Below are 27,079 nucleotides of genomic sequence, written 5' to 3' on the forward strand. Positions count from 1 at the left end.
TACACACACACGTCACTTGCAGTCCCTGCATTAATATCCACGACACCAACAACGTTGCTTCTCGAGCTCGTATCGCAACCATACACATTGCTATGAATAAAAGATGGGCCGCATTTCGTATCGATTCTCGACGAACGACGAGTACAGTCAACTTTTCGCGTGATCCTTCTTGTCTAGAGTAATATTACGATATTATTATATTTTTATATATATATATATATATATATATATATATATATATATATATATGGGTGTGTGTGTAAATATGTATGTTTATAATTATGTATATAAATGTAGATATACATGTATATTTATAATTATGTATGTATCTGATTATATATGTACATATATATGTAGATATTTAATTATTAATATAGACATATATATATGTGTGTGTGTATATGTATATGCGTCTGTACAAGCGTCTGTATGTGTATATATATATATATATATATATATATATATATATATATATATATATCTATATTATATATACATTATATACACGTTAAAGTATTATTTTTCTTAGATTGTTGATATTAATTAGTTTCTTTGATTTCCTAGAGAATAATATAATATAATATTAGTAAAACTTTGGATTCGTTCCGATTTGAAATGTTTAACGTTTTTAATTCATCGATGTTAATGTTATTTGGATATTAAATTATTATTGTTTTCTAAATTAATATTGTTTCTAATGTTTTTTAAGAATGATAAATTATATTTGACTTTGGACTCATTCCGATTTGACGCGTCTAACATTTTCTGATTTGTCTAATTTGTCGCTGTGTGTTAGTGTTATTCGGATATTGAATTATTATCGTTTTGTTGTAGGAACTTTTTCAAAAGTTCTTGTAATGGTCGAATCGCTCGATTTTCTTAGAAAATGATAAATTACATTTGAGTTTGGACTCGTTCCGATTTGATGTGTCTAACATTTTCTAATTTGTCGCGATGCATTAGTGTTATTTGGATAATGAATTATTATCGACAAAACTGTCGTAGAAATTTTTTTTTTTTAAATCGTAATGGTCGAGTCGCTCGATTTCTTTCTAAGAAAAAATGACAAATTATGTTAAACCATGGAGGAGACGTTTCGATTTGAAACATCTAATCGTTTCTAATTTGTCGATGATCGCTTATATATGATAAAAGAATTATAACTTCGTCGGGTGAACTTTCAAAAGCTGCAACGCGAATTGCGTAATTTCGAAGAAACGGAAACATTGGTCAGACCTTGAACTCAATTCAATTTAAAATTTCTAATCTTTTCTAATTCTTCGTCGATTGAGCCACGTCATTGTAGTAATAAAAAAAGAAGTTATTACCTTGCGTTCGAATGTATAATAATTTCTTACGCGATTTAAATATTTCAACCATTAACTTCGTAACAACAAGAAAAACTTTTACTTCTTTCTTTCCTATTTCTCTTATGTTTCTTTTCTTTTTTTTTTTTTTATTTTTCTTCTATTTTTTGTATTTTCCAACAATCAAACTAAAACAGAATAATATCATTTTAAGTTCGTGAAAACTTTAAAGTAGAAATCGTAGGACGCTCGTAGGACGAACACCTACAAATTTTTTATGAATTTTTGTTTTTCTCTTTTTTGTTTTTTCTTTTTTTCACTTTACTAACGGAGTTTCGTAAATTCTTGGCACGATTGGTGAACTGGTTTCATAGTACATACATGTGTATATATATATATATACACACACACACACATACATACATTTATACATATATATGTGTATATATATACATATATATATACATATATACACATACATATATATATATAAGTACTTACATGTGATACCATTTGCATTGATTTTCATGCAACGTATGTAGATATACATACATACATACATACATACATACATACATACATACATATCGTATTCGACGACCTAACGAAAAATGAACTTGACTGTATATACATATCTATACACACACACACATACACACTCAAACTCTCTCTCTCTCTCTCCCCCTTTTTATTTTTTTTACTCTCTTTCTCTATTTGTATTCGAAAGCTTGGAAATCGGGTTACGCATAAAGAGAGAGAGAAACACAGTGAGAGATATATAGAAAGAAAGAAAGAGAGATAGAGTGAGAGAAGAAACACATATATGTTTCTCTTTAATTCTCTCTCTTTCTCTCTCTCTCTCCATCTCTTTTTCTCTTTGCCAAGGCGTCTCACCACCTCGTGAGAAGTCATGTGGCTGTCACGGGACTGTTTTGCGCAATTGCGCATTGCGGTGCCCTCGTGTTCCACTCTTCTTCGTGCAATTGCTACTATTACTACTGTTCGTTACTATTAATGCTCGCTATAGCTTCTCTGCAATTGCTATTGCAATTTCTCTTTCTCTTTCTCTTTCTCTTTCTCTTTCTCTTTCTCTTTTCTAGTCGAAAATCGTCGAATATAAATACGTTCTACCGTGCCAAACGCACGATATTATCTCTTTTCTCTCTTTTTCTTTCTCTCTCCGTCTATCTTTTTTGTCTTTTGTATTTTATATTCTATTTTGTCTTACATATCCCGCAATAACGCAAAGAATGTAAATTTGTCTCTACTAATCGTCTATTTCTTTTTTCCTTCCCATTTTGTTATCTTTTTATTTATTTATTTATTTATTTATTTATTTTTTTGAACATTTAATTCATTCCCCCAATGGCGTACGCATGGATACGTGTATAGATAACAAAAATTGTCTTGTATGCGTATATGTATGTATGTATGAACGTACGTATGCACGTACATATGCGTATGCATATACATAAATATTTTAACAAACAACTTCGTTGTACTTTTTGTATACTTTGTACTTTCTATATTAATTTTATTTTATTATATATCCACGCGATGTGAATTTTTGTCGTAAGAAAATTTTTAACGATACACATTTGTTCGCTTTAAAGTACTGATGAGTCAATTTCGCGAGGACATAATTTGTCTCTCTCTCTCTCTCTCTCTCTCTCTCTCTATCTATCTATCTATCTCTCTGTCTTTTTCTCTCTCTTTTTTTTTCCTTCAGGTTGTAAACGAACAAACGAGAATTTATTTAACGTAGAACTCTCGGAGAATTATGTCTGTGTCAATTCGTAAAACGAGACGAAAGGAGAATTACATAGAGAATTAAAATTTCTCTGAGAATATTAATCCATAAATCAAAATTAAATTATTATCATTATCATTATCATTATAATTGTTATTATGATTATCGTTATCATTATTATTATTATTATTATTACTATCATTATCATCATCATCATCATTAGCACTGCTATATTATTCTTATTATTATTCTTCTTATTGTTATTGTCATTGTTATTAATGTGTAAAAACGAATATAGATAGAATCGTACGTTCTATACTTTCGATTTGACCATTTCAATTTTGTTTTTCATATTTTCAGTGCGTATTGTACCTGTGGGCACTGAAATTGTGCCATCCTACCACACTCTTCCTTCTCAGAGGAAACCACGAATGTCGTCATCTCACGGAATACTTCACATTTAAACAAGAATGTAAGTAATAAAAATTATTTGATATTATTATTCATTAATAACTCATTTCTTAATTCATAATAATTATCTAGATTACCAGATATGTATTACTTCGTACTCGTCAAAGTGCATTTAAATTATTTATATCAATTGTGATATTTTCGTAGAAAATTTTACTCTAAAGTATGAAATAAAAGAAAAAGATGACGCTAATATTAAAGTTAATTTATTTAATTGTTTACTTGTTTTTTTTTCTTTTTTTTTTTTTTTTTAATATTCGATCTTTTTTACGTTTTATTTTTAATTCATTGAAGGGATAATTTTTTTTTCGATTTATTGTCACACGTACATTGTAATTATGAATAATTGTAGAATTTTCTTTATGATTTATGAAAAAAAGAATATATATATATATATATATATATATATATAAAGGAACATATGAATCTATCCATCGTTAAAAAGATAAAAACTTTTGTTGTTGAAACAATATCGGTTCGGTAAGGATACGAAAGCAAATCGATTTTCTTAGATAGTAGTTTCGTCACTGAATTACATTACTCTTACCATCTTTAAACATCCTAGAACTCAGTTTCAAAGTTGGTACTTGTTTTTGACAAATCTGATCTACTTCTACATAAGTAAACTTCGTAGAACACGTATTCCTCAAGTTTTAGAGTATTCGAAATCGCATGACACACACACACGCACACACACATATATATACACATATATATACATACATATATGTGACAGAATAATTTGCTTTTATATTCGAGAACAAATTATATCTCGTTTTCGATCAAATAAGTCACAAATTCATAGTTAAAATCTAGTTTAATTGGCATATACATATATACATATATATATATATATTTTATTATATATTACAATATAGATAATAAAATAAAAATATAACGAAGACTGTGTGTTGCAAATTTAAAAGAAAAAAGATTGAAAAACATGAAGTAAAATACAATAAAAATAAATAAAAAAACAAGTAATATAAGAGAGAAAGAGAGAGAGAGAAAGAGAGAGAGAGAGAGAGAGAGAGAGAGAGAGAGAGAGAGAGAGAGACAGAGATGTGTTGACGTCGTAACAAAAAAAAGCGCATATACACGCACATACACACATATATACAACACATGGAAAGAATCGATCGATTAGGAAAAAGTCTTTCGCGCCGATAGTCATAACGGACGATTAACATTTGCCCCTGGATTGCGCACTCGCGCACGTTGTATAAAACTTACCTACATACACACATATTTATGCATATATATCTACTCGTAAAGTTCATACACACGTGTATAAACATTCGTGTATATACACGTATAAACATACACGCGTTTATACGAATGTAAAATACATGTACACACACACACGCGTATAAAATACGTACGCATTTAAATGCACGTATACATTTACAACATATAGACACGTATATACACGTAAAATATATACACATGTATATACATTTAAACAAAATATTATATATATATATATATATATATATGTACACACATACACTTAAAATATATAGACGTAGAAATACATAGAAATAGATATGTATATATCTATAGTGAATCAAGTAGCAGAATATATATGGATATATAGATAAATATATAGGTATATATATATATATATATATATGTATGTATATAGATACATAAGTAGATACGTAGAGTACTCATATATGTATCGATATACAGTATTAAACGTAAACGTGCGCATTAAACTCTAACAGAAATTGATTCAACGTGTATATCGAAGGAGGAATCCAGATGTTTGCTAATGTTTACCTCAGAGCGATGGTAATTAGGAACGTATTTAGTATGAGTTACACGCTAGGAAACACACACGGATAGTTTGAGTTACGTTTGCTATTCCGCTTGTTCAGAAGTCACTGGACATTCGATAAGTATCTAGGATATTATGTACATATATTTATCATATTGTATTTCAAATTCTATAGGACATGTATTATCGATTAACCCTGTTCATTATTTCGTATATTGTTCATTATTTATTATGTATATATATATATTGCATTATTTAGTTCTATCTGTGTTATCTTATTTATAAAAATTATATATATATGCGTGCGTGACTATATGTGATTTTTATATTCTTAATTTATAATATTATTTATAATACCATTTTTGTTATATTTTTATTCACTACTTAATTAGAAAATAAAAATATAATAGAAAACTCTATTAAAAATAATGTTATAAATGAAAAAGAAATTATATATACATACATACATACATACATACATACATACACACACACACATACATATATATATATATATATTATAACTCGTTATAATAAATTTTAGTATAGATAAAAGCTTCCTATGACTTATGAACAGGAAGTCTACACAGAGAGTCCCATTTCCGTAATTTATTTTCATCGGGAGTATATGCTTCTTTGCGTTTCTAGCCAGCCCGTTATCGAATTAAATTCCCTCGTGGTTTTCTCTCAGCACACATACACACACACACACACACACACACACACACATCTTCGTTCATAAATGCGTACCTGTTGGCATCAAATTTATCGAATACATATAGAGACTCGCAACCGACGAAAAGAAAGAAAGAGAAAGAGAGATGGAAAATAGGGGCGGAGGCCTATCGATTTCCAATCTGGTTTTTATACGGTCGTTTTCATGAAAAATAATAATAATAATAATAATAATAATAATAATAATACATTAATAAATTAATAAAAATAGAAATAAAGAAAAATGAAGAAAAATTGAATAAAAATCGTCGAATGTGATGAGAACTGCTTGTTGGGAAATATTGAGTGGAGTAAAGAGTACTTTTATTTATTTCGTATTACAAAAAAAAAAAAAAAGAAAGAAAGGAAAAGAGAAAAAAAATAGTTAGGACGAAGATAAAATAAAAAGAAACCGTAGATAATTATTTAACTCGCAACAGAAATCATTTCGATTATTTCTGCGTTACGATGGATTTTCTTCGCTCCAATTAATCTTAACGATTTATCACGATTCGATTATGTGATTTCTCTCTCTCTCTCTCTCTCTCTCTCTCTCTCTCTCTCTCTCTCTCCTCCATTTTTTTTCTTTAATTTTCAAAAAACTTCGAGTAAATTGAAATTAGTAGTGCGTTGCATGTAAGACGAGAAATTATAATGAGGGATATAAAATAATTTAAAATAATAATAATAATAATAATAATAATAATAATAATAATAATAATTTTAAGAATAATAACGATAACAATAATAATATAAAAATGTGTTATTTATATATATATGTGTGTGTGTGTGTGTGTGTATTTAAATGTCGAATGAAATAAGGATTTCATTTCTAATGCGTTACAAATGAAATACACATTTTTAAAAAAGAAGAAACTGGATTAAAAGAGAGAGAAAAAAATATTACTCTGCGTAACATACAAAACTTTGACGAGGGATGTAAAATAATAATTAAGAAATAGAGAAAAACAAAATGTTAAAAAGAAATAGAAAAAGTGATAATAACCATATATATATAAAACTGTATTTTTTATTCGCACTTATAACCTAGTTAAAGGACAATTATCGAAGAGGAGAGAGAAAAAAAAAGAAAACAGAAAATAAGGGTTTCTTAACTTTTTTTAGCGCGAGGTCGAATAAAATATTTCTAAAGAAAAAATAAAAAATAAATAAATAAAAAAAAAGAAAATAGAACCAAGGAAAACAAATCAAAAGCGAACGTGTACAGAAAATCGGTTTATTAAAATAAAAAAAAAATATATATATATATGTATATAATATACACACGTATATAAGAATGCTGCTGTTATGTTAAAAATACAACATTTTACGTTTTTGTTATTTCTTTTTTTCTCTCTTTTTTCCTTTCTCTATTATCTCTTCTCATCGTCGTGATTTTGATTCGATCGTTATCGTAATAATAATTATAATAATAATAATAATAAATAATAAATAATAAAAAATGCAAAAAAAAGAAGATGAAAAAGAAGAAAATAAAAGAACCATGGCTACCGAGATCGATTTAATTTTTTTTCGTTATTTCAACGTCGTTTTTAACGTCATTTTAAAAATACGTTCGTCGGAGATTACTATGGTACATACACACATATTAACGATACCGCCTTAAGTCCTACGATCCACAAGGCGCGACGTTACCGACTTTATGCCGGTAATAAAAGAGTTAATGTTGCACCACGAGCCTTCGAACATAAACACGTGGAAACTCGTAAATATTACTCCCAAGAACGTGGTTGACCCACTATTGGACAATATTTATTCCGCGATCGATGCGCTTTTCTATCGGAGTGAATTTCCCCATCGACTTTTTCTTAACCCTCCCTCTCTGTCTCCTTTTTTTTTCGTTTGAATATATTTAAGCAAAAACAAGCAAGAATTTTCAATAACATTTGCCGATAATTACAACAGTATTCTAATATTAATCATACGTTTTCTTTTTTTGTTTTCTTTTTTTTCTTCTTCTTTTTATTTTTGTTTTTATTTTTTTCATCGCTTCTGTTTTCTCTTTTCTCTTGTCTCTTTCAGACTTTATTTTTTTTTTTTTTTCATATTTGCGCTTTAATTTATTCTCCCTCTTCCTGTCTCTATATATCTTTCTCTGAGCTGACTCTAACGTAAGAACGTTTAATGAAATTTGTTAATAAATATAAATGCGATCTTACGTTAGTCGGACATTCTTCTTTTTTTTTTTTTTGTTTTTCCTCGAATATTTTTTGAAAATTCACGATTATGCGTGGATATCAATTGATGAAAAGAAAGATCCGATTACAATACGTTGATAGTCATAATTTATAAACAAATAAAAAATGAAATGAGGAATGATAAAAAAAAAGGGAAAAAACACAAGAAAAAGATTTCGATTAAGCGTCTATATCAAATGAAGATGAAAAACATCGTCCTATACGTGAATATATATATATATATATATATATATATATATACACACCATTTATCAAAAAAAAAAAAAAAACAGAAGAAAAAATAATAGAACGAAAATAAAAAATTAAAATACAAAAAAGAAAATATCTCGATTAGGCGTCGATATCAATCGATGGAAAAAAAATATTTGCGTGGTCGTACGTCGCTATTCATAATTTATAAAGAAAGAAAGGAAGGAAATAATAAAGATAGAAGAGAAAAAAAAATCTCGATTAAGCATCGATATCAATCAAAGAGAGAGAGAGAGAGAGAGAGAGAGAGAGAGAGAGAGAGAGAGAGAGAAGGAGGAAGAAAGAGAGGGGAAAATAATCATCCGATCGTACGTGGACACATTCGTAATTTACAACGAAACAGAAAAAAGATAATAAAAATAGAAAAATAAATAATTTCGATTAGGAATCGCCATCGATCGAAAGAAAAAGAAAGATGTCGTCCGATGGTGATAGGCATAATTCGTAATAAGAAAAAAAGAAAAAAAAGAAAGAGAGAAAGAAAGAAGAAAAAACAAAAAGAGAAAAAAGAGAAGAATAGAAAAGAAAGAGAAATAAAAAAGAATGAAATAAAGAATGAAAGAAAAATATTCACGGTCGATCTTCTCGCAACTCACATATGTACACATAATATATACATACATACATACATACACGCACATACACACGTACATACATATATAAATATAAATATATATATATATATATACATGCATACGCACATACATATGTACGTACACATAGAAAATTTAAATTTTCACTCTAGCGTTTCACATCCAAGCACATTTATATCTATCTATTTATGTACCCTCTCTCGAATTGTCGTTCGAGAGTAAGAGAAGTCGTTCTCATCCCCATCCTCATTCCCATCCCCATTCTCATTCTCATCCTCATCCTCATCCTCATCCTCATCCTCAATCCTCAATCCTCATCCTCATCTTCATCGTCGTCGTCATCGTCGTCACATACAAAAGAGAAAATGTCGGAGCTCTTTTGACCTGATTCCCTAATGCGCGCGAATACTACGAAAACTGCGTTAACTGCGAAGAGCGAAAAAGAAAAAAGAAAAAGAAAGGAAAACAAAGAAAAGAAAAGAAAAGAAAAGAAAAGAAAAAAGAAAGAAAGAAAAACACAGAAAAAAGAGAGAAAAGAAAAGAATAAACCCCGGGCGAAACTAAAATGTCTCGACGAACGACACTACTCTACTCGTTTTTAATCATCGTTTACCGTCACATCGATTCACATTTCTCGTTTAACCGAACGAGACGAAGAAGCTTTGGGATGGATATAAAGAGACGGGGGTTGTGCGGACGGGGGTTAAGGTGGAAGGGTTGAGAGAAGAAGGAGGTAAGGGGATGAACGTGAAGAAAAAGCTCTTGCTCGAGTTTCCTTCTCGCTCTCTCACTCTCTCTTTTTTCTTCTTCTTTTTTTTTTCTTTTTTATTTTCTTTTCCTCTCATTTTTTTTTTATTCTTTACATCTCTCTCTCTTTCTTTCTTTTTTCTGTCTCTTTCTCTTTCTAACCACAGTTTGTACGCCCCAGTTATCATTGCTTATATATCGCAGTTCATTTGACACGTATCGAGGATACACCAAATGCGTACATACACACACACACACACACACACATATATATATATATATATATATATATATACGTACGTATGCACGCACATACTCTTTCTTTTATCTCTTTCTCTTTCTCCTTTTATTTATTTCAAGAATATTTAGTTTTCGGAGATAGAAAAGAAAAAAAGAACAAGAGAAATGTTCATTTTCCAGATATCTAAGAGATTTCGAATGGCAGATATCCACAACATCAATTTGTTCGAGCTTACCATTCAACAAATCTTTATTTTTCTATCCTTGTCCGCGTTCTTCTATTTTGTCTCTTTCTCTTTCTCTCTCTTTGATTTTTTCTTTTATTTTTCTTTTTCTTTTTATTCCTTCTCTTTTATTGACGAGACACACTTCTCCCTACGTCACTTCGAATGAATGCTTCAACAGCTTGTCCGTATCTCTCTTTCTCTTTTTCTTTCTCTTTCTCTCTTTCTCTCTCTCTTTTTATCTCGACACGAATCAGAAAGTAGGTATTTCGAATCTAATATCGAAGGGTGAGAGAAAACAAATCTTGTTTTTTTCTTCTCTCATTTATTCTCTCTCTCTCTCTCTCTCTGTCTTTCTCTTTTCACCCCTTGTGTGAACTCAGCCCGAAAAATCAACGCACCCTTTAAATATTCATCGCATAAAGAAGTCATTACGAAGAACGTTTTGATAAAACCGTAGAAGAAAAGAAACACAAAACGTTTTTTCTACTTGTTGTCGTTTCGTCTTTTTTCTTTTATCTTCTTTATCTTCTTTTACTAGCTTTCTTTCTTTTTCTCTCTCTCTCTTTCTTTCTTTTTTTCTTTCTTTTTCTATTAAAGAAGAAATTTTATGCGAGGAAAAGTATCCTTTGATTTCTTTTTCTTTTTTCGAGAGTTACTATTCGTCGTCACATTTTTAACAAAAGATAGTTTTTAGATTAATAACGAAATTAAACAAATTCGCAAGGACTCAAGAGTATAGCAACGATATCGGAATGTTTGTTTAGAAGGATAATAAAATAATTAATCATATATATATATATATATATATATATATCTTTTTTTATATCAATCGAACAATTAATTAATTATTTTAATTTTGAATATATTTCTATTAATGAAGTAATTTTCTTCGAATAATCTGCGTTTAAACGATTCAATAATAATATTTTGTAAATAATATATATTTTCTAACTCCTGATATCCATACATGTATACATGTGTAATATACATATTATCTCTACGTATAAATATAAGTAGATAGATAGATTGATACACTTATCTATACACGGACGTATGTGTATATATTTACGTACATACATATGCATGTATGTATGTATTTATGTATATATAAACAAGGATTCAATCTTTGGATTAACAACGTAAGATCGAACGAGGAGGATGGCCCAATTACGACATCCCTTGCACAACCACGGATATTCTCATTACTCGTGTTAATTGATATCGCAATTAAGCAACAAACGGCGAATTAACCGAAAGACAAGACTTTATTTACGGGTATCGATTACCGATTGACCTACATTCTTTTCATTATCGCGAGGTAAAGTCAAGAGGGCCCGGTGAATATATTCTGTGTTGATCAATTTAAATACGTGTGATTATCTCAATTACCATATATATATATATATATATATATATATATATATATATAAATTAATATTTAAGGACAACGATATAACGATTGAACGAAAATTTTTATTTCTTTTCGAATTATCATAATAATTTTCTCTGCGATGCGATAATTTTTTCTTTTTTCTTTTTCTTTTTTCTTTTTTTTTTTTTTCACTTGAACATTTCTATGAAAAATTAATTAATCGTCTTTATAATTACTACTTACGATCTGCGTGCCATCATTTATATCTGATCTTATGCTAAAAATTATAAACTAAAAAATTTTTATTGATATTGACACGCGATAATAATTATATTAAATAATAGTTATTATTAATATTACACAATTATATTAAATAAATAAGATAAAATTATGTTGATCATTTATGCGACGAGATGATATTTTTCAAAACTCGTAAATAATTTCTCGCAGTAATTTGCACTTGTGATATATCTCGGTTTTCTTTTTCTTCTTCTTCTTTTTTTTTCTATACAAAAAGAAAAAAAAAGAATAAAATAAGATGAACGTATTATTAATTAACAATAACTTAATTATAATTTATCTGACTATTTTCCTTTTTCATTTTTCTTTTTCAGGTAAAATAAAGTATTCAGAAAGGGTGTACGATGCGTGTATGGATGCGTTTGATTGTTTACCATTGGCAGCACTTATGAATCAACAGTTTCTTTGTGTGCACGGCGGTCTGTCACCAGAAATTCATAACTTGGACGACATACGTAAGGTGAGTTATTTCTTCATCTTCATCTTCTTTTTCCTTTTTGTTTGTTAATGTTACCATCATTCGCAATAAGTATCGAATATTTTCCAACGAGTGACGGATAGTTTATTAAATCGCTTTTTTCTCTTTCTTTTTTCTATTTTTTTTTTACGTACGTCTTATTTAAAGATTCGTTAAAAAAATTTACGACCTATTCCATTTTTTTTTTCAATTTACTTTTCATTTTTACTTTTCACGAAATATTAATTTTTTCTTTTAAAAAGAAATATATATATATATATAAAGATATTATAAAATTAATATTGTAAACAAATTTTTTTAAAAATATATATGCGTAGCTATGTATGAAAGAATTAATTAAAAATCTTCCACCCCCCCCCCTCCTACACTCTTTAAAATCTTTTAAATGAAAAAGCTTTTATACCGCTACGAAAGATCGCGTAGTAGTAGTAATAACAACAACAACAACAACAATAATAATAATTAATAATAATAATAATAATAATAATAATAATAATAATAATAATAATAACATTTTGTAATCACTGAACTGACATACCCAAAATGGCCGCATAGAACACGTTAACACGCTTGGGAACGGATTAAACTGAGTTCATGTATTGTCCGTAGATGTTATCTGGAAATTCTCTGATTACAATGGACTTAGATTGTCCATTCAACGTCATTGAACGATAATTCTCCTACGATTAAAAAACTATAGTCATGAGAAAAAACAAACAAAACGAAACGATATGAAAGCGAACTAAACGAAGTAAAAAAAAAAAAAAAGGAAAAAAAAAATAGGATAAACCAAGAAAAAAAAAAAAAGGAAAAGAGATTTATGATTCCTACTACGAACGACCGACAACGAACGATGATATCTAATCGGCGATAAAGCTTTTTTCGATTAGATTCTATTTTAAGAGATACTATTAATAGAGGAAGAAATACTATTAATAAAGAATAATATTGAATATAAATAATTATTCATATATACATACATACATACATACATACATGCATACATACATACATACATACATAATAATAATTAAATTATATCCTCTTTTTAATCATATTAATTATTTAGTTAATAATAACGAATAAACAATAATTTATTTATATATTACAAACAAATTATATATATATATATAAATAAATAAACAATAAACAATATTATATTTCTAAAACGAGAATATCATCAAAGTTTTCAATCTAATCTCGAAGATTCTCAAAGATCTCAATATTTATTGCATTTAAATGAAAAACGATCGAAAGTTAATTTAAAAAATCTACGATAGTTATCAAGAAAGCTGATCCGAAGCAATGCTTGTTCTTTATTCTCTCTCTCTCTCTCTCTCTCTCTCTCTCTCTCTCTATCTATCTATCTCTCTATCTCTTCTTCTTTCTTGTTCTCTTTGCGTCTGGAGTAGTAAATCCTTTGAAATTGAACTTCCTGTCCGATATTTCGTCGTGTCCGATAACAGAGAACCTTCCAGAACGATCTACCCTTCGAACGTTCAATCAGAACCCAGTGTCATTGGACTTTGATCGTCGGTAGAGTACCGGAAGCTAACCAGGTAACACAACGTGCTGCCACCTGCTCTATCGATCCGGGGCCACCCATCTCTATATATTTGTCTCTCTCTCTCTCTCTTTCTCTCTGTGTATCTCTTTATCCGTATCTCTCTCTCTCTCTCTCTCTCTCTCTCTCTCTCTCTCTCTCTCTCTCTCTCTCTCTCTCTCTCTCTCTCTCTCTCTCTCTCTCTTTCTCTATCGCTCTCGCTCTGTTTCTCGTTCAGCTTTAGCTGGTACTTGTCGGATGAGCGACGAAACGAGTATGAGTTTCCATTTGTTGCGGTGGCCAGATTTGACCATAGCAGGGAATCATTTTAGGACCACCATTAACCCATTTTACCTTGCTCCTGTGGTCTCGCGTTTTAGCTTATCGCCTTTTCCCTACTAAACGTATAATCTACCCTTCTCTTTTTCTCTGTATTTCTCCTTTAAATCTTTTGTATTTTTCTCTATTTTATTCTCTCTCTTTCTCTCTTATTCTTTATTTATCTATCTATCTTTTTCTATCTTTCTTTCTATTTTTCTTACTCTCAGCCTCTCTCTATCTTTCTCTATCTTTCTCTCTTATGGTTTATTCTCATGGTTTATATCTGATACAAAGGAAGATCCTTCAGAAATTTTTCTCTTTTTCTTTAGATAATCTTTAAAAAAGAATGAAAGAGAGAGAGAGAGAGAGAGAGAGGGGGGGGGGGAATAGAGTTAAATTTTCTTTTTCTTTCTTCTTTTTTTTACTTTCTTTTTTTATTCCTCTTGTTGGAAAATATGGAATGCATTGGACATACAGAATCGTTTCACTCGCTACGAGATAATATTCTCAATTTACCTCAACACACATATGTGTGTGTATTTATAAAGATATTCCCGTATAATACCGTACTAGTAAAAATTCACTATCACGACGATGTATGGAATATTATCGCTGTAATTATCAATGAAATCTTTCTATTTTCCTTCTTTCTTTTTTTTTTTTCTTTCTTCTTTATAAAATTTCGGACGAAAGTAATAATTTACGATCGCTTTATTCGAAATTTATCGGGGCCAATTATTTCGATCGGATCGTCAAATTTAAAACTAAATAAAAAGAATCCCTTCCTCAACAAGTTTGAGTATGAATACGTTTAAAAAAAAAAAAAAAAAAAAAAACAAAAAAAAGAAACGAGGCAAAAGAGTTTAAAAAAAAAAAAGATAATAATAAAAGGAAGAAAGAAAGAGAGAAAGAAGACGTAAAAAAAAAAAAAAAAAAAAAAAAAAAATATTGAAACAAAGGTCGACGTATAAAAGGACGTATTTAAACGTGTCAGCGAGCTCTCGATGGAATTAAAATAATTTAATATCTCCTTCACAATAGATACATAGATATATAGAGACACTTGAAAGGATGGACGTGTCTATAGTTTTCTTAGAAATGAACTGACCTACCTCTCAACTTTGTTCAGTACTCTTATACTTGAAATGTTATCGACTTATTTTCAACGTCGACTCGAAGAAAGGGTTTCAATGGGAATAAGAAAGTTATATGAATACTATCTGAATCTATAACCTTGCGAGAATATTTTCCTTTTTTCGCGAAATAAAACGATTTCAAAATTATTATTTTTTTTGTTCTCTCTCTCTCTCTCTCTCTCTCTCTCTCTCTCTCTCTCTCTCGCGCGCGCGCGAGAATATTTTTTTTTCGCGAAATAAAACGATTTAAAAATGATTATTTTTTTTTTATTCTTTCTCTCTCATAAAATTATTCATCTCATTATCACTATCCTTCAAAAATAAAATAATCTACATTTTTATTCATTTCGTTTCATTTCATTTCATTTCATTTCATTTCATTTCATTTCATTTCATTTCATTCATTTATTCATTCAGAAAGAGAGAAAAAAAAAATTGGAAGAAGAAGTGACAGCTGATGCGACAAGATTTTCTCATTCATTTCATAGAAAATTTTACGCCATATTTTTTTCGGTTTTTTTTTTCTCTCTCTCTATTTCTCTCTTTTCCTCTTTCTCTTTTTATCTCCCTTGGGTATACTCCCTTACTGAACGGTTTTCTTCCTTTTTCTTTTCCCTTTTCTTTCCAGCTTTTTTTTTTTTTCTTACAAATTTCTCTCAAACAAGAAAAAGTAGTTCGATTATTCTCGAACGTTCAGTCCCAGCCAGTCGATCTTTTTTATCATTGCAAAGACCATTCTTTCGATTTTATCCTCGTCGGAAGCAGGTGGCGTGTAGTTTCATAAAACGAATAAGTGTATGTGTGTGAGTGTATAGAAAAGAGAGAGAGAGAGAGAGAGAGAGAGAGAGAGAGAATCATACTTGAAATTCTTGGCCAATTTCAACGTAAAATATATCTATAGATATATTTGAAAATCCTGTTTCGTGATAACACGAGAATGCCATCTCTTCGTTCGAGAGTGCAGAAATGCCATTTTTATTTTTTGTTACTACTACATGTATATACTACCCACCTACATACATACATACATACTACACACACACACACATATATATATATAGATTCTTTTAGAAGTAGTCGAAGTAAAGATGAGATTCAAACGTTTCGTCGTTTGACTCTTTCGAGCAACTTATACACATATATATTATACATATATATATGTATATATACACATATATATATTATATATAATATATATATATGTATATATATGTATGCATATATATGTATGATGCACTCTATCCGGTCAATAGTTTTGTTGTTCTCTTTTTCTCTCTCTCACACACACACATATACATATACACATGCTTTTCGAACATTTGGATTCACGAATACCATAACTATATTCCGTCGTGTCGTTCTTCCCCTCTCCACCCATGGCACGTTTACGATCGTCATTCGAACGATAAATTTTGTCGTCGACAAATTTTTTTCCGATAGAAAAGAAATTTCCTTTTTCCCTTTTCTTTTCTTTTTTTCTTCTTTTTCCTTTTCTCTTTTTTATTTCAACACTCAATAATAAAGAAAAATGCACTTGGGAATACTTACGTCATATATTATTATACGAGGTAATATCTATTTGTTGAGAAAAAAAAAAAAGAAAAAGAGAATAGAAAGAAGGATTAGATAATTTACGTCACTTGCATCATCCTTCTTGTATAAGTAATTATATTTAAAAGAAAAAGGAAAAAAAAAAAAGATAGCAAAAAGAATTTAAAAATTTACGTCATACGAATCTTTCGTACGATACGTATTAAACGAATGAATGAAGGAATAAATAGATAGGTATATAAAATAAAAAAAAAAAAAGGACGGATAAAAAATATATCTTATAAAATCTCTTTGATACTTGTTTCGTACGTTACATCCTTTTTTTTTTTTTAATAAAGAAAATAATAAATCGTATTTTTTTTGTTCGATACGTGACGTATTAATAAATGACGAGACGAATCTATATAAAAATGTGTATATGAAATCGTTCGTTATATATAACTAATATAACGAGATAATATATTTCAATATATATTTATATACGTATGCAAAAATATATAAAATTATATTAAAAATTTATCTTTATATATTTGTATATACGTATATACATACATACATACATACATACATATATTTATATAGTTTATATATTATAGTAATTATTAAAAAATTACAAACTTGTTTCAAACAAATTATTAAACAAGTTTATTATAAGAATATATTTATATACATACGCATAATATATAAATATGCGATAACCTATTACACGTATAATATATGATATAAAATTATATGACATTTCAACAATTCCAATCGGAAGTTGAGACCTCTATACATACATAACAAATATACAAAAACACACACGCACATAACTCTTTGAAGTATCGAATTCGGTTTTGTCCATACAATTTTATCGATTCGACGTTTTCGTATGTTCAATAGCACATAAATTGGAAATTCTCACTCGATCTCGTCCACTTCCTGACCGTCGAATAAATCTTTCACGTCTTTGACCGTCGATTTCTCATGCAAAGGAGAAAGAGAGAGAGAGAGAGAGAGAGAGAGAGAGAGAGAGAGAGAGAGAGAGAGAGGAAAGGTGGGAGGGTGGAAAGTAGAGAAAGCTCGAGGACGAATAACGAGGCGTAAAAGATATCGAAATCCTTAAAGTGTCAGCGATTTATAACTCTCATAAAATATTGGATGTCTTTTGGTTATAAAGCGAAAATATGTCGTACGTTTTAAACGATTCATTGAATATCAAAAAAGGTTGTGAATAAAAAAAAATATATATATATATATATGTGTGTGTGAAAAAAGAAATAAAGAAAAAAGAAAAGATGAATATGTCCAATAGTATAAATTGTGATTAGAATACATTTACATAGGTGATCGCGTATCGTACTTTTTTTTTTTTTTTTCATTTTTCTTCTGTATTTTATTTTATTTTATTTTATCTTTTTTTATAAATAATAATAATAATAATAATAATAATAATAATAATAATAATTTTTTATATACATTACAGTTATACTTGGATAAAAGAAAAACGATGTTTTTTATATTATTCATCTCCACACACACAATACCATTTAATATCCATTAATTTATCAAAATAGTATATGTAAAAAATATATATATATATATATGCACAATTTGTCTAAAATAAATTTTAATTTAATAATAAATAATAACATACTTATATATAACAAATATATATACACACATATAGGTCCATCCAGATATGTATATATATATATGTAATACCCATTCACATGTACGCACTTACATAGATATATAAACCATATAAATACATATACATATTTATTTACACATACATGTCTACATAATATGTATGTATTGAGGGTATGTCGAACGCGTTATTACGGAACGCGTGCGTTTTATCAGAACGAACGATGCGATTTATGCGACCGACGGCTTATAGTATGCAGAAACGATGCTTTAAATAGACCCAAGTTCGTGCTATCGCGATGCTATTAAATTGATCGCCTTGTACACTTTCTCTCTCTCTCTCTCTCTCTCTCACACACACACACATGTACATACACACATACTCTCTTTCTCTCTATATCCCTATTTCACGAAAAGACTATACGTACATATGTATATACGTATGTATGTATGTTGTATGTATGTATGTATGTATGTACGTTGCACGATCGAAGCTCACGAAAGATCATGATAGCAGTCTTAACACGTTGATTATCATGAAAGTGAGTATGGGGAGACAAGGGGGTGGTCGTGTCAGAGTTGGATCACCGGTGGCTTATTTTCGACATTATTAATATTAATTTTCGTTTTTTTTTTTTTTTTTTTTTTTTTATTAACAGTATTATCACGTAGTATTACATCTTTTGTTAATTTTTCAGTTTCTTCGTACTTTTTGTTTTTCTATTTTATTTTATTTGTATGTTCTCTATCGTCGTATCATTTTCATGGCTCAGTCATTTTTGTTTGTTATTATAACGTATGAGATATGCATTGAACAGATAAAACATGAAACGAAATATTCTTGCGGAAAGTACGACAAAAATTTTATCTTATGAACTCTCTCTTTTGAAAAAAAAAAAAGTAATGACACTTTTTGTTTGAATATTGCAAGTAAAGGAAAAATGAAATCGATTTAAAAGTGAAAAGAGAAATTACAATTAATATTGACATCGATTTTACAAACGATTGTAATTAATATTGAAACAAGAATTAATTATCAGTAAGAAGGAAAGAAAATGAAAGATTAAATTAGAGATTAAAGGGAAGGATTGTAATGTAGTAGAGGAGTTAAATGTTACACGGTGAGAAGGAAAATGAATGTAAAAAATAAAAGAACAGAAAAGAGAAAAGGAAGAAAAAAGAAAATAAAAATACAGAAAGAAAAGAAAAGAAAAAAAAAAAAACAAGATTAAAGAGACGAGAGACTCGCGTTTCAATGACTCTCGATCGAGAAATGACTCTCGATCGAGGTTGAAATCGAGTCTGGATGAGCGATATATCTCGTCTCGAAGATGCTACTACTACTACTACTACTCGTGTTCGTTCGAGCAGATAACGAGCTATTGCTCTTGCCATGTAACCTATTTCCGTCATCGCGCGGTCACTTTTCCAAAAGGCTGGACTTATTTCTCGATGAAAAACGAAAAAGAAAATAAAAAGGAAGAAGAGATGTATTATATACGAGATAGACATAAATATAAAGATAAATAGAGATGGAGTATATAATGATAGATTTATTTATTTACTCTCTTGTCAAAATATTATAAGGGAAAGAAAATTGCGAAGATGATTTTACCCGTGATAAATAATAAAATGCATCTATTATTTATTATCAATTACATTGCGTATATAAATTATTAATACATAATATATAAGTATTATATATGGTGAGATTTTTGTTTTGTTTAAAAAAAAAAAAAAAGAAAGAAAAAGATCGATGGATGCCCTTTTTCGACTTTTCTTTTTTTTAGGCCGATCGATTTGCTTTTCTTTTTCTTTCTTTCTCTTTTTTCTTTTTCTTTTTTCCAATTTTTTTTTTTTTTCTTTTTTTTTTTTTTGTTCTCATATGCCTCGTTACGAAGTCCGAAAAATATCTGCGATAACGAACGATCGATGTTTAAAATAATAATACCGTGAAAAATATTTGTTCCTCGTACCAAAATTTAGAATTGGTCTTGTAAAAGCTTTTTTCTTTTTCTTTCTTTTTTGTTTTTTGTTTTTTTCCTAAACAAGAAGTAAAATTTATGAAAAGCAAAAAGAAAAAAGAAATTAATATCAGAAATCGCTTCATCCATTTATTGTAATATATATATAATATATCTTCGTGTCCCTGATAATAATATTATATTGTTTAACAGAGACATTATTAATGCATTATATTTTATTATATTATTAATATTATCATCTACATCATTGTTACCATGTTGGTATTATATAGTCTATGATATCGTTTTAAATATTATCTTCTTATCGTATTAATTATTCATAGAAACATTTTTAAATGGATTATTTTTAATTTTCACATGAATACACACACACACAGACATATATATATATATATATATATATATATATACATGATCGTGTGATAAAATAATAATTGTATAAGAACATATGTCATATATATATGGAAATTTAAATTACGTAGAAATAAATAATGATACAATTTGGGTCGAAATGTCCAAATACCACCAATATTAATTTGAAATATTAATTATTTCAACATAATTATACGTAGTAACTTCTAATATTATATGTATATTGTAGAAGGTAACGTTGTACGCTCACCCTCCCTCAACCCACCCCATCTCACCAAATCTGTCTCTACCTCTTGCACATTTGCGATAGAAATCATATAAACTTATGACAATGGTTGGCGTATTGCTATTTATTTAATTATATTCAAATTTCATTCGATTGGACTTGTCCGCATCTAATTAAAAAAAAAAAGAAAGAAAGAAAATAATAATAATAACAATAATAACAATAATAACAACAACAATTAATCTATGTAACTTCATCATACAATATTCATTACAATATCATAATAATACAATAGAATATATATATATACATTTATATACATTTTAGATAAAATCGCATAACGAAAAAAAAAAAAAAAAAAAAGAAGAAAAAAAGGAAAATAAAAAGCATAACTAAACAACAATAAAAGAAATGTAAACACTTAAATCAGGAAACACGATGGCGACGTTTTATTCTTTATACGAAAGAAAACTTTAAAGTTAAAGTCTCTTTCCTAATATCGTGAAAAGAAGGAGGCCCGAGGGACGCCATGATGTATACAATATTTATGAGAGGGTGGTTTCATAGACATACTCTTGAGCCCTCGTAACAACTCTCACACTACCTGTACCCTTTCCCCTACCCCTAACTTCTCTATCCCTACTTTTCCAACCCTTCAACCTTCGGTCCCACTCCCTCCTTACTTGTGTCATGTATTATTCCACATAGTTCTACATTGTAAGAAGAACAGCTTTTGCTAGTGTGGTTAAGCGATATGAATACCAAATGGCAACGACGAGAAAGGGTCAGGAAACAGTACCAACGTCCTTGCTCCTTTATCAACCTTACCTCTCACCCCCTTCCACCCCTTAGTCGTCACCACCCCCAACCTTGTTCCTACCGCAACTGCATCCTCTACGTCGCCATTCTTATTATTATATCGCGAGAGATCATCGTAGATAAATAAGACTTACCTAGAAACGTATTATTACGAACAACATCTTCGCTGCATCCATTTTTCTTTTCTTTTTCTTTTTTTCTCCTATTTTTCTTCTATTTCTCTTTTATTTTTTTTTTTTTATTTTTCGAATAGGGATGATATACTCCATTTCATTGTCAATATTAATTAATAATAAATTTTTTCTCTCTTACCAATGATCGCATTTCTTTCTAAAAAAAGGGGAATGTTATTTGTGGCTTGTCTTTCTTTTTATTTATTTATTTATTTATTTATTTATTTATTTTTTATTTATTTGTAGGTATGCAGTTTAAAAATAGAAAAATATCAACACAGCGATTGTTCGTCTACGTAAATAAAAAAATTGGAAAGGATACGCGGAATATTTTTAATTAATTAATCAAATGGATTTGTGTCCATTGATTTTTTTTTTCTTTTTTTTCTTTTTATATGAATAAATGATTCATTTTTCGTACAATAATCAATCACGAATAATTGAGAGTACGAAAAATGAAAGAAATGGAGAATATATGTCGAAAGTCACGTTTTCATTGTTTATTATCTTTCTTCTTTACTTTCTTATTTAATTTATTCAATTGGCCAATAGCTAACGTCGAAATTATTTGTATTATTTTATAATTACGCAAAGAACGTTGATATTTTATATTAAAAATCAAAAATATCCAATACCTTTCAAAAGTATTAATACAAACTACTAGTATCATTTATTTATATATGAAATAACAAACATTTGGATATTATTTATTATACCAATCGAATATTTATTTACATATATCTATATACCTTATACATATAAACGCCAAGTGGTATACATAAATAATTCTTCGAAAATACAAATATTTCATTTAATTGAGCAATCAAATAAATGGATTTATTGTGATACGAATGAATGAATCATATTTTTCTTTTTTTTTTTTTTCTACAATAATTGATTACAAATTATCGAGAATTCGAGAAATAGAGAGAGAGAGAGAGAGAGAGAGAGAGAGAGAGAGAGAGAGAGAGAGAGAGAGAAAATATATTGAGAGTCACGTTTTCATCATTTATCATTTATCATTCATAATTTTGTAATATATAAATACATACATACACACATATACACACACACACATATATATATATATTTATATAGTATAATTTAAATAAAACTATATAACTTTCATATAGAATATTAGAATATTTTTCTTTAGGCGCTAACAGAAATTAAATCACATATACATATAGGATTCTTGCGTCGATAACTCATAGGAAATCGCATTGCATGGAAATCTATATATATCTACATACATACATACATACATACATACATACATACATACATACATACATACATACATACATACATACATATATACATACATACATATATACGTCGATTGAAATTGCTCTTTATCGATGAATTTCGACTTTACTGGATTCGAGATGTATGTATGTATGTATGTATATATGTACATATGTATTTGTGCGATCTCTCATTGTTCGGTATGGGAATATTGCCATTGGAAAATCGAGCATTTGCGGCGAGCACTTTAGCGGCTAATTAAATCGCCCGATCGTTAATTGATATTCCTAATATAACCATGCATCGATGTTCTTGTTGTTGTTGTTGTTATATTGTTCTAGTCGTTGCTGAATGAAAAGGAAAGAAGAGAGGATTGAATAGAAAGAGAAAATTTCTTTACGGTTTAATCGATTCTCGTAGAATTGTTTTTTCTATTTTCTATTTCCTTCTCTTTTACTTCTTTTGTCGTTTTTTTTTCTTTTTCTTCTTTTTTTTTTTTTTGTTTTTTATTTATTTCATTTTGTTCTGAATTCAATACGCGTATTTTTTCTTTCTTTCTTTCTTTCTTTCTTTCTTTTTTTTTTTTTGCTTTCTTCCTTTTTTCCATTCTTCTTTCTTCTTAGAGAAATAATTTTTACTTGATGCGCGTGGGAAAAAAAAATATTTCACTCGGTGATGATCGCTTAAAAGAAATTTAATAATTATGAATATAGTAATATGATAGGAAAATTTTATATATTTTATATATATATATATATATATATATATATATATACACATATATATATTACAAAATTTAATTATTACGATATAAATATAAAATTATTACAAAATTTATATACATAAATTTTTATAATTTTATATAAATTATAATATAAATTATATACACATACATAGATATATATATATATATTTATACATGTATAAAATTTTATAATTATTACCATTAAGTATATTTTTATTCTCACTAGTTCATCTCTCTTAATTAGAATGTCCCGTTAATAAATAATGACCACGATTAGATGGTCGGATGATACCGAGTTAAATAAATTCTAACTGGCTACGTTGAAACGTTAGACCCACTTATGTCGTACTTGTGCAGTGTGCACTTGATCGTTAGAACTTACCATACGGAATTTTAATGAGGGTCACGCTTTATGCCGCTCACCATCGTATAATTTATTCTCGATCTTACTTATACAGTACTTATCAGCACTATCGATCGATGATATATTTGCTTTTCTTCTTTTTTTCTTCTTTTTCTTTTTTATTATTTTTGTTTTCCTCTTTCTTTTTCATCAAGTTATATAAAGTTCACAAAAAATAACATAGAGTCTCTTATTATTTGAAAATTGATCAACTCTCACAATTTTAATCTAATCATTTAGTTATTTCTTTATTACTTCTTTCTTTCTGTTTTTTTTTTTTTTTTTTTTTTTTAATTAAACATTTAATCCCACGAACTGTACGAAATGAATAATTCTAATTTCGTAAAAAATGGTGAAAAAAATTGATCGACGACGATAAACCATCTTTAAAAATCTCTAAACATACTTGCATGAAAAATAACATACTTTTTAGCTTTATACAGACTTATGATTCTTCAATCCTGATAAATATATCTCTTCGTTTACATAAAGAATTATTACATAAAGAATCGCAATGATTTAACGCAATGATTTAACTCGATTAAAACGAATTTGTTTGAGAATTATTTTCCAAATATTTTCTAAATCGTTTTACGATATCTGGGATTAAAAGATCCTTTACAGTTTAATCGCTTCAGTGATTTTCTCTCTCTCTCTCTCTCTCTCTCTCTCTCTCTCTCTATTTATTTATTTTTTTTTGTTGCTTTCCTTTTACATTTTCCTCTAATTTCTTTCATATTTCTTAACATCCCTCTATCCGAAATATACTTTTTCTATTTGCGAGATCGCAATCACGAATCTCAGAATAGGTTCGCTTAGAAAATACGCTTGGAGGAAGATTGTGGATGCGAGATTAATTTTTTTTTTTTGTACTCTTTCTTTTTTTCTTTTTTTAATTTTTTATTATAATCTGAGAAAGAGAGAAAGAGAGAGAGAGAGAGAGAGAGAGAGAAGGGAAACATGGCCATTAAGCAGATGAGCTGTTGGATGTCCCGTTAAATTACATTCTCTTCGTACAAAACCTAACTCCTTTTCGCATTTTCTCTGTCTCTGTCTCTCTCTCTCTCTCTCTCTTTTTCTTCTATTTCTTCTCTTTTCATCTAATTTCCTGATTACGAAGTCGTTTCTATTTCTATTCTTAATTGGATTTTTTTCCTTTTTTTTTTTTTCATTTCTTTCTGTTAACTCAAACGAATCAATGAGAACGAATCACGATCTTTACTTCGTCTTATAAATAATAATAATAATAATAATAATAATAATAATAATAATAATAATAATAATAATAATAATTGTGCGCATAAATTATTGTATCCAATTAGTAATCGTTTGATACGTATTTTATGTGAACTTTCATGTATTGTTTCATGTAAATACTCTCGTACGATGAAAATTTTTAAGAAAATTTCAAAATATTCTATTCTATGAATTTTCTTTATATAATTTAAATTTTATAGAAATTTTAACATATTATTATTATTATTATTATTATTATTATTATTATTATTATTACTATTATTATTGTTATTATTATTATTATTATATAAATTTTCTCATGTGATTCAAAATTGTCCAGAAAAATTATTATACAATATAATTTTATACAAATTCGTATATGCGTTCGAAATTTCACATAAATTATTACATAATATAATTTTATATAAATTCACCTATACGATCAATATTTTACATAAATTCTCGTATGCGATTGAAATTTTACATAAATTCTTTCGAAGTATTGCCTTCACATACAAATTTTCGTATAAGTTATCGTCGATATAACGATTCACTAACAAAAATAAAAAATAAAAAAAATGTAAGGAGAACAAAGAAATAATATTAACAATAACAATAATTATTACAACAATGACAAAAACAACAATAATAATAAAAAATAGGAAAGATAAAAAAACACTCTATAAGACATCCCTCTCGTTACTTCCGTTGTCCTGTCGCCATAAGCCAACTAAGCACGTTGACCTACATAACTTATTTTATGGGGTACCCTCGATAGACCGATCTTTCTCGTTTTATTCGAGAAACTTACCGGCAGATGAACCTTTTTCAACCTTTCAAACCACCAAGACATGTTTCTATCTTTTTTTTTTCCGCTCACTTGCCCCCTCTCCCCCCTCTCTTTCTCTCTCTCTTTCTCTCTTTGTCATAAATTCTTGATCGACTTGCTATAAAAGTTGTCGGGTAAAGCTTTTCAAAAAGTGCCATTTCTATCGATTCGCTATAAAACGTAACTTCCCTCGTCTTCTTTTCTCCCTCTTTTCCTCTCTCTCTTTCTCTCTCGAACGCTCATTCCTCGATTTCTTCCATCGTAAGCAACTATTCCTTCTGGAATAGCTTCATTCTTTCCTTGTCGGCAAAAACGGCAAAAAGATGTTCAAATTCTATCACGAAGAAAAGAGAAAAAGAGAGATAGAAAGAGAGAGAGAGAGAGAGAGAGAGAGAGAGGGAGAGAGAGAGAGAGAG

The 27,079-nt window shown here is 28.6% G+C and overlaps 1 protein-coding gene across 6 annotated transcripts in view; it reads left to right on the plus strand.

Moving 5' to 3' along the window:
* LOC122630487 (serine/threonine-protein phosphatase 2B catalytic subunit 2-like) overlaps window positions 1-27,079 on the plus strand; it is a 184,822-nt gene that overhangs the window by 124,938 nt on the left and 32,805 nt on the right. For all 6 annotated transcript variants that reach the window (XM_043815020.1, XM_043815022.1, XM_043815019.1 and 3 more), the window contains exons 4-5: window positions 3,418-3,529; window positions 12,284-12,429. In XM_043815020.1, the coding sequence (XP_043670955.1) occupies window positions 3,418-3,529; window positions 12,284-12,429 (258 nt within the window). The remainder of the gene's footprint in view (window positions 1-3,417; window positions 3,530-12,283; window positions 12,430-27,079) is intronic.

Source organism: Vespula pensylvanica, chromosome 7, assembly GCF_014466175.1.
Source record: "Vespula pensylvanica isolate Volc-1 chromosome 7, ASM1446617v1, whole genome shotgun sequence".
Lineage (NCBI taxonomy): Eukaryota > Metazoa > Arthropoda > Insecta > Hymenoptera > Vespidae > Vespula > Vespula pensylvanica.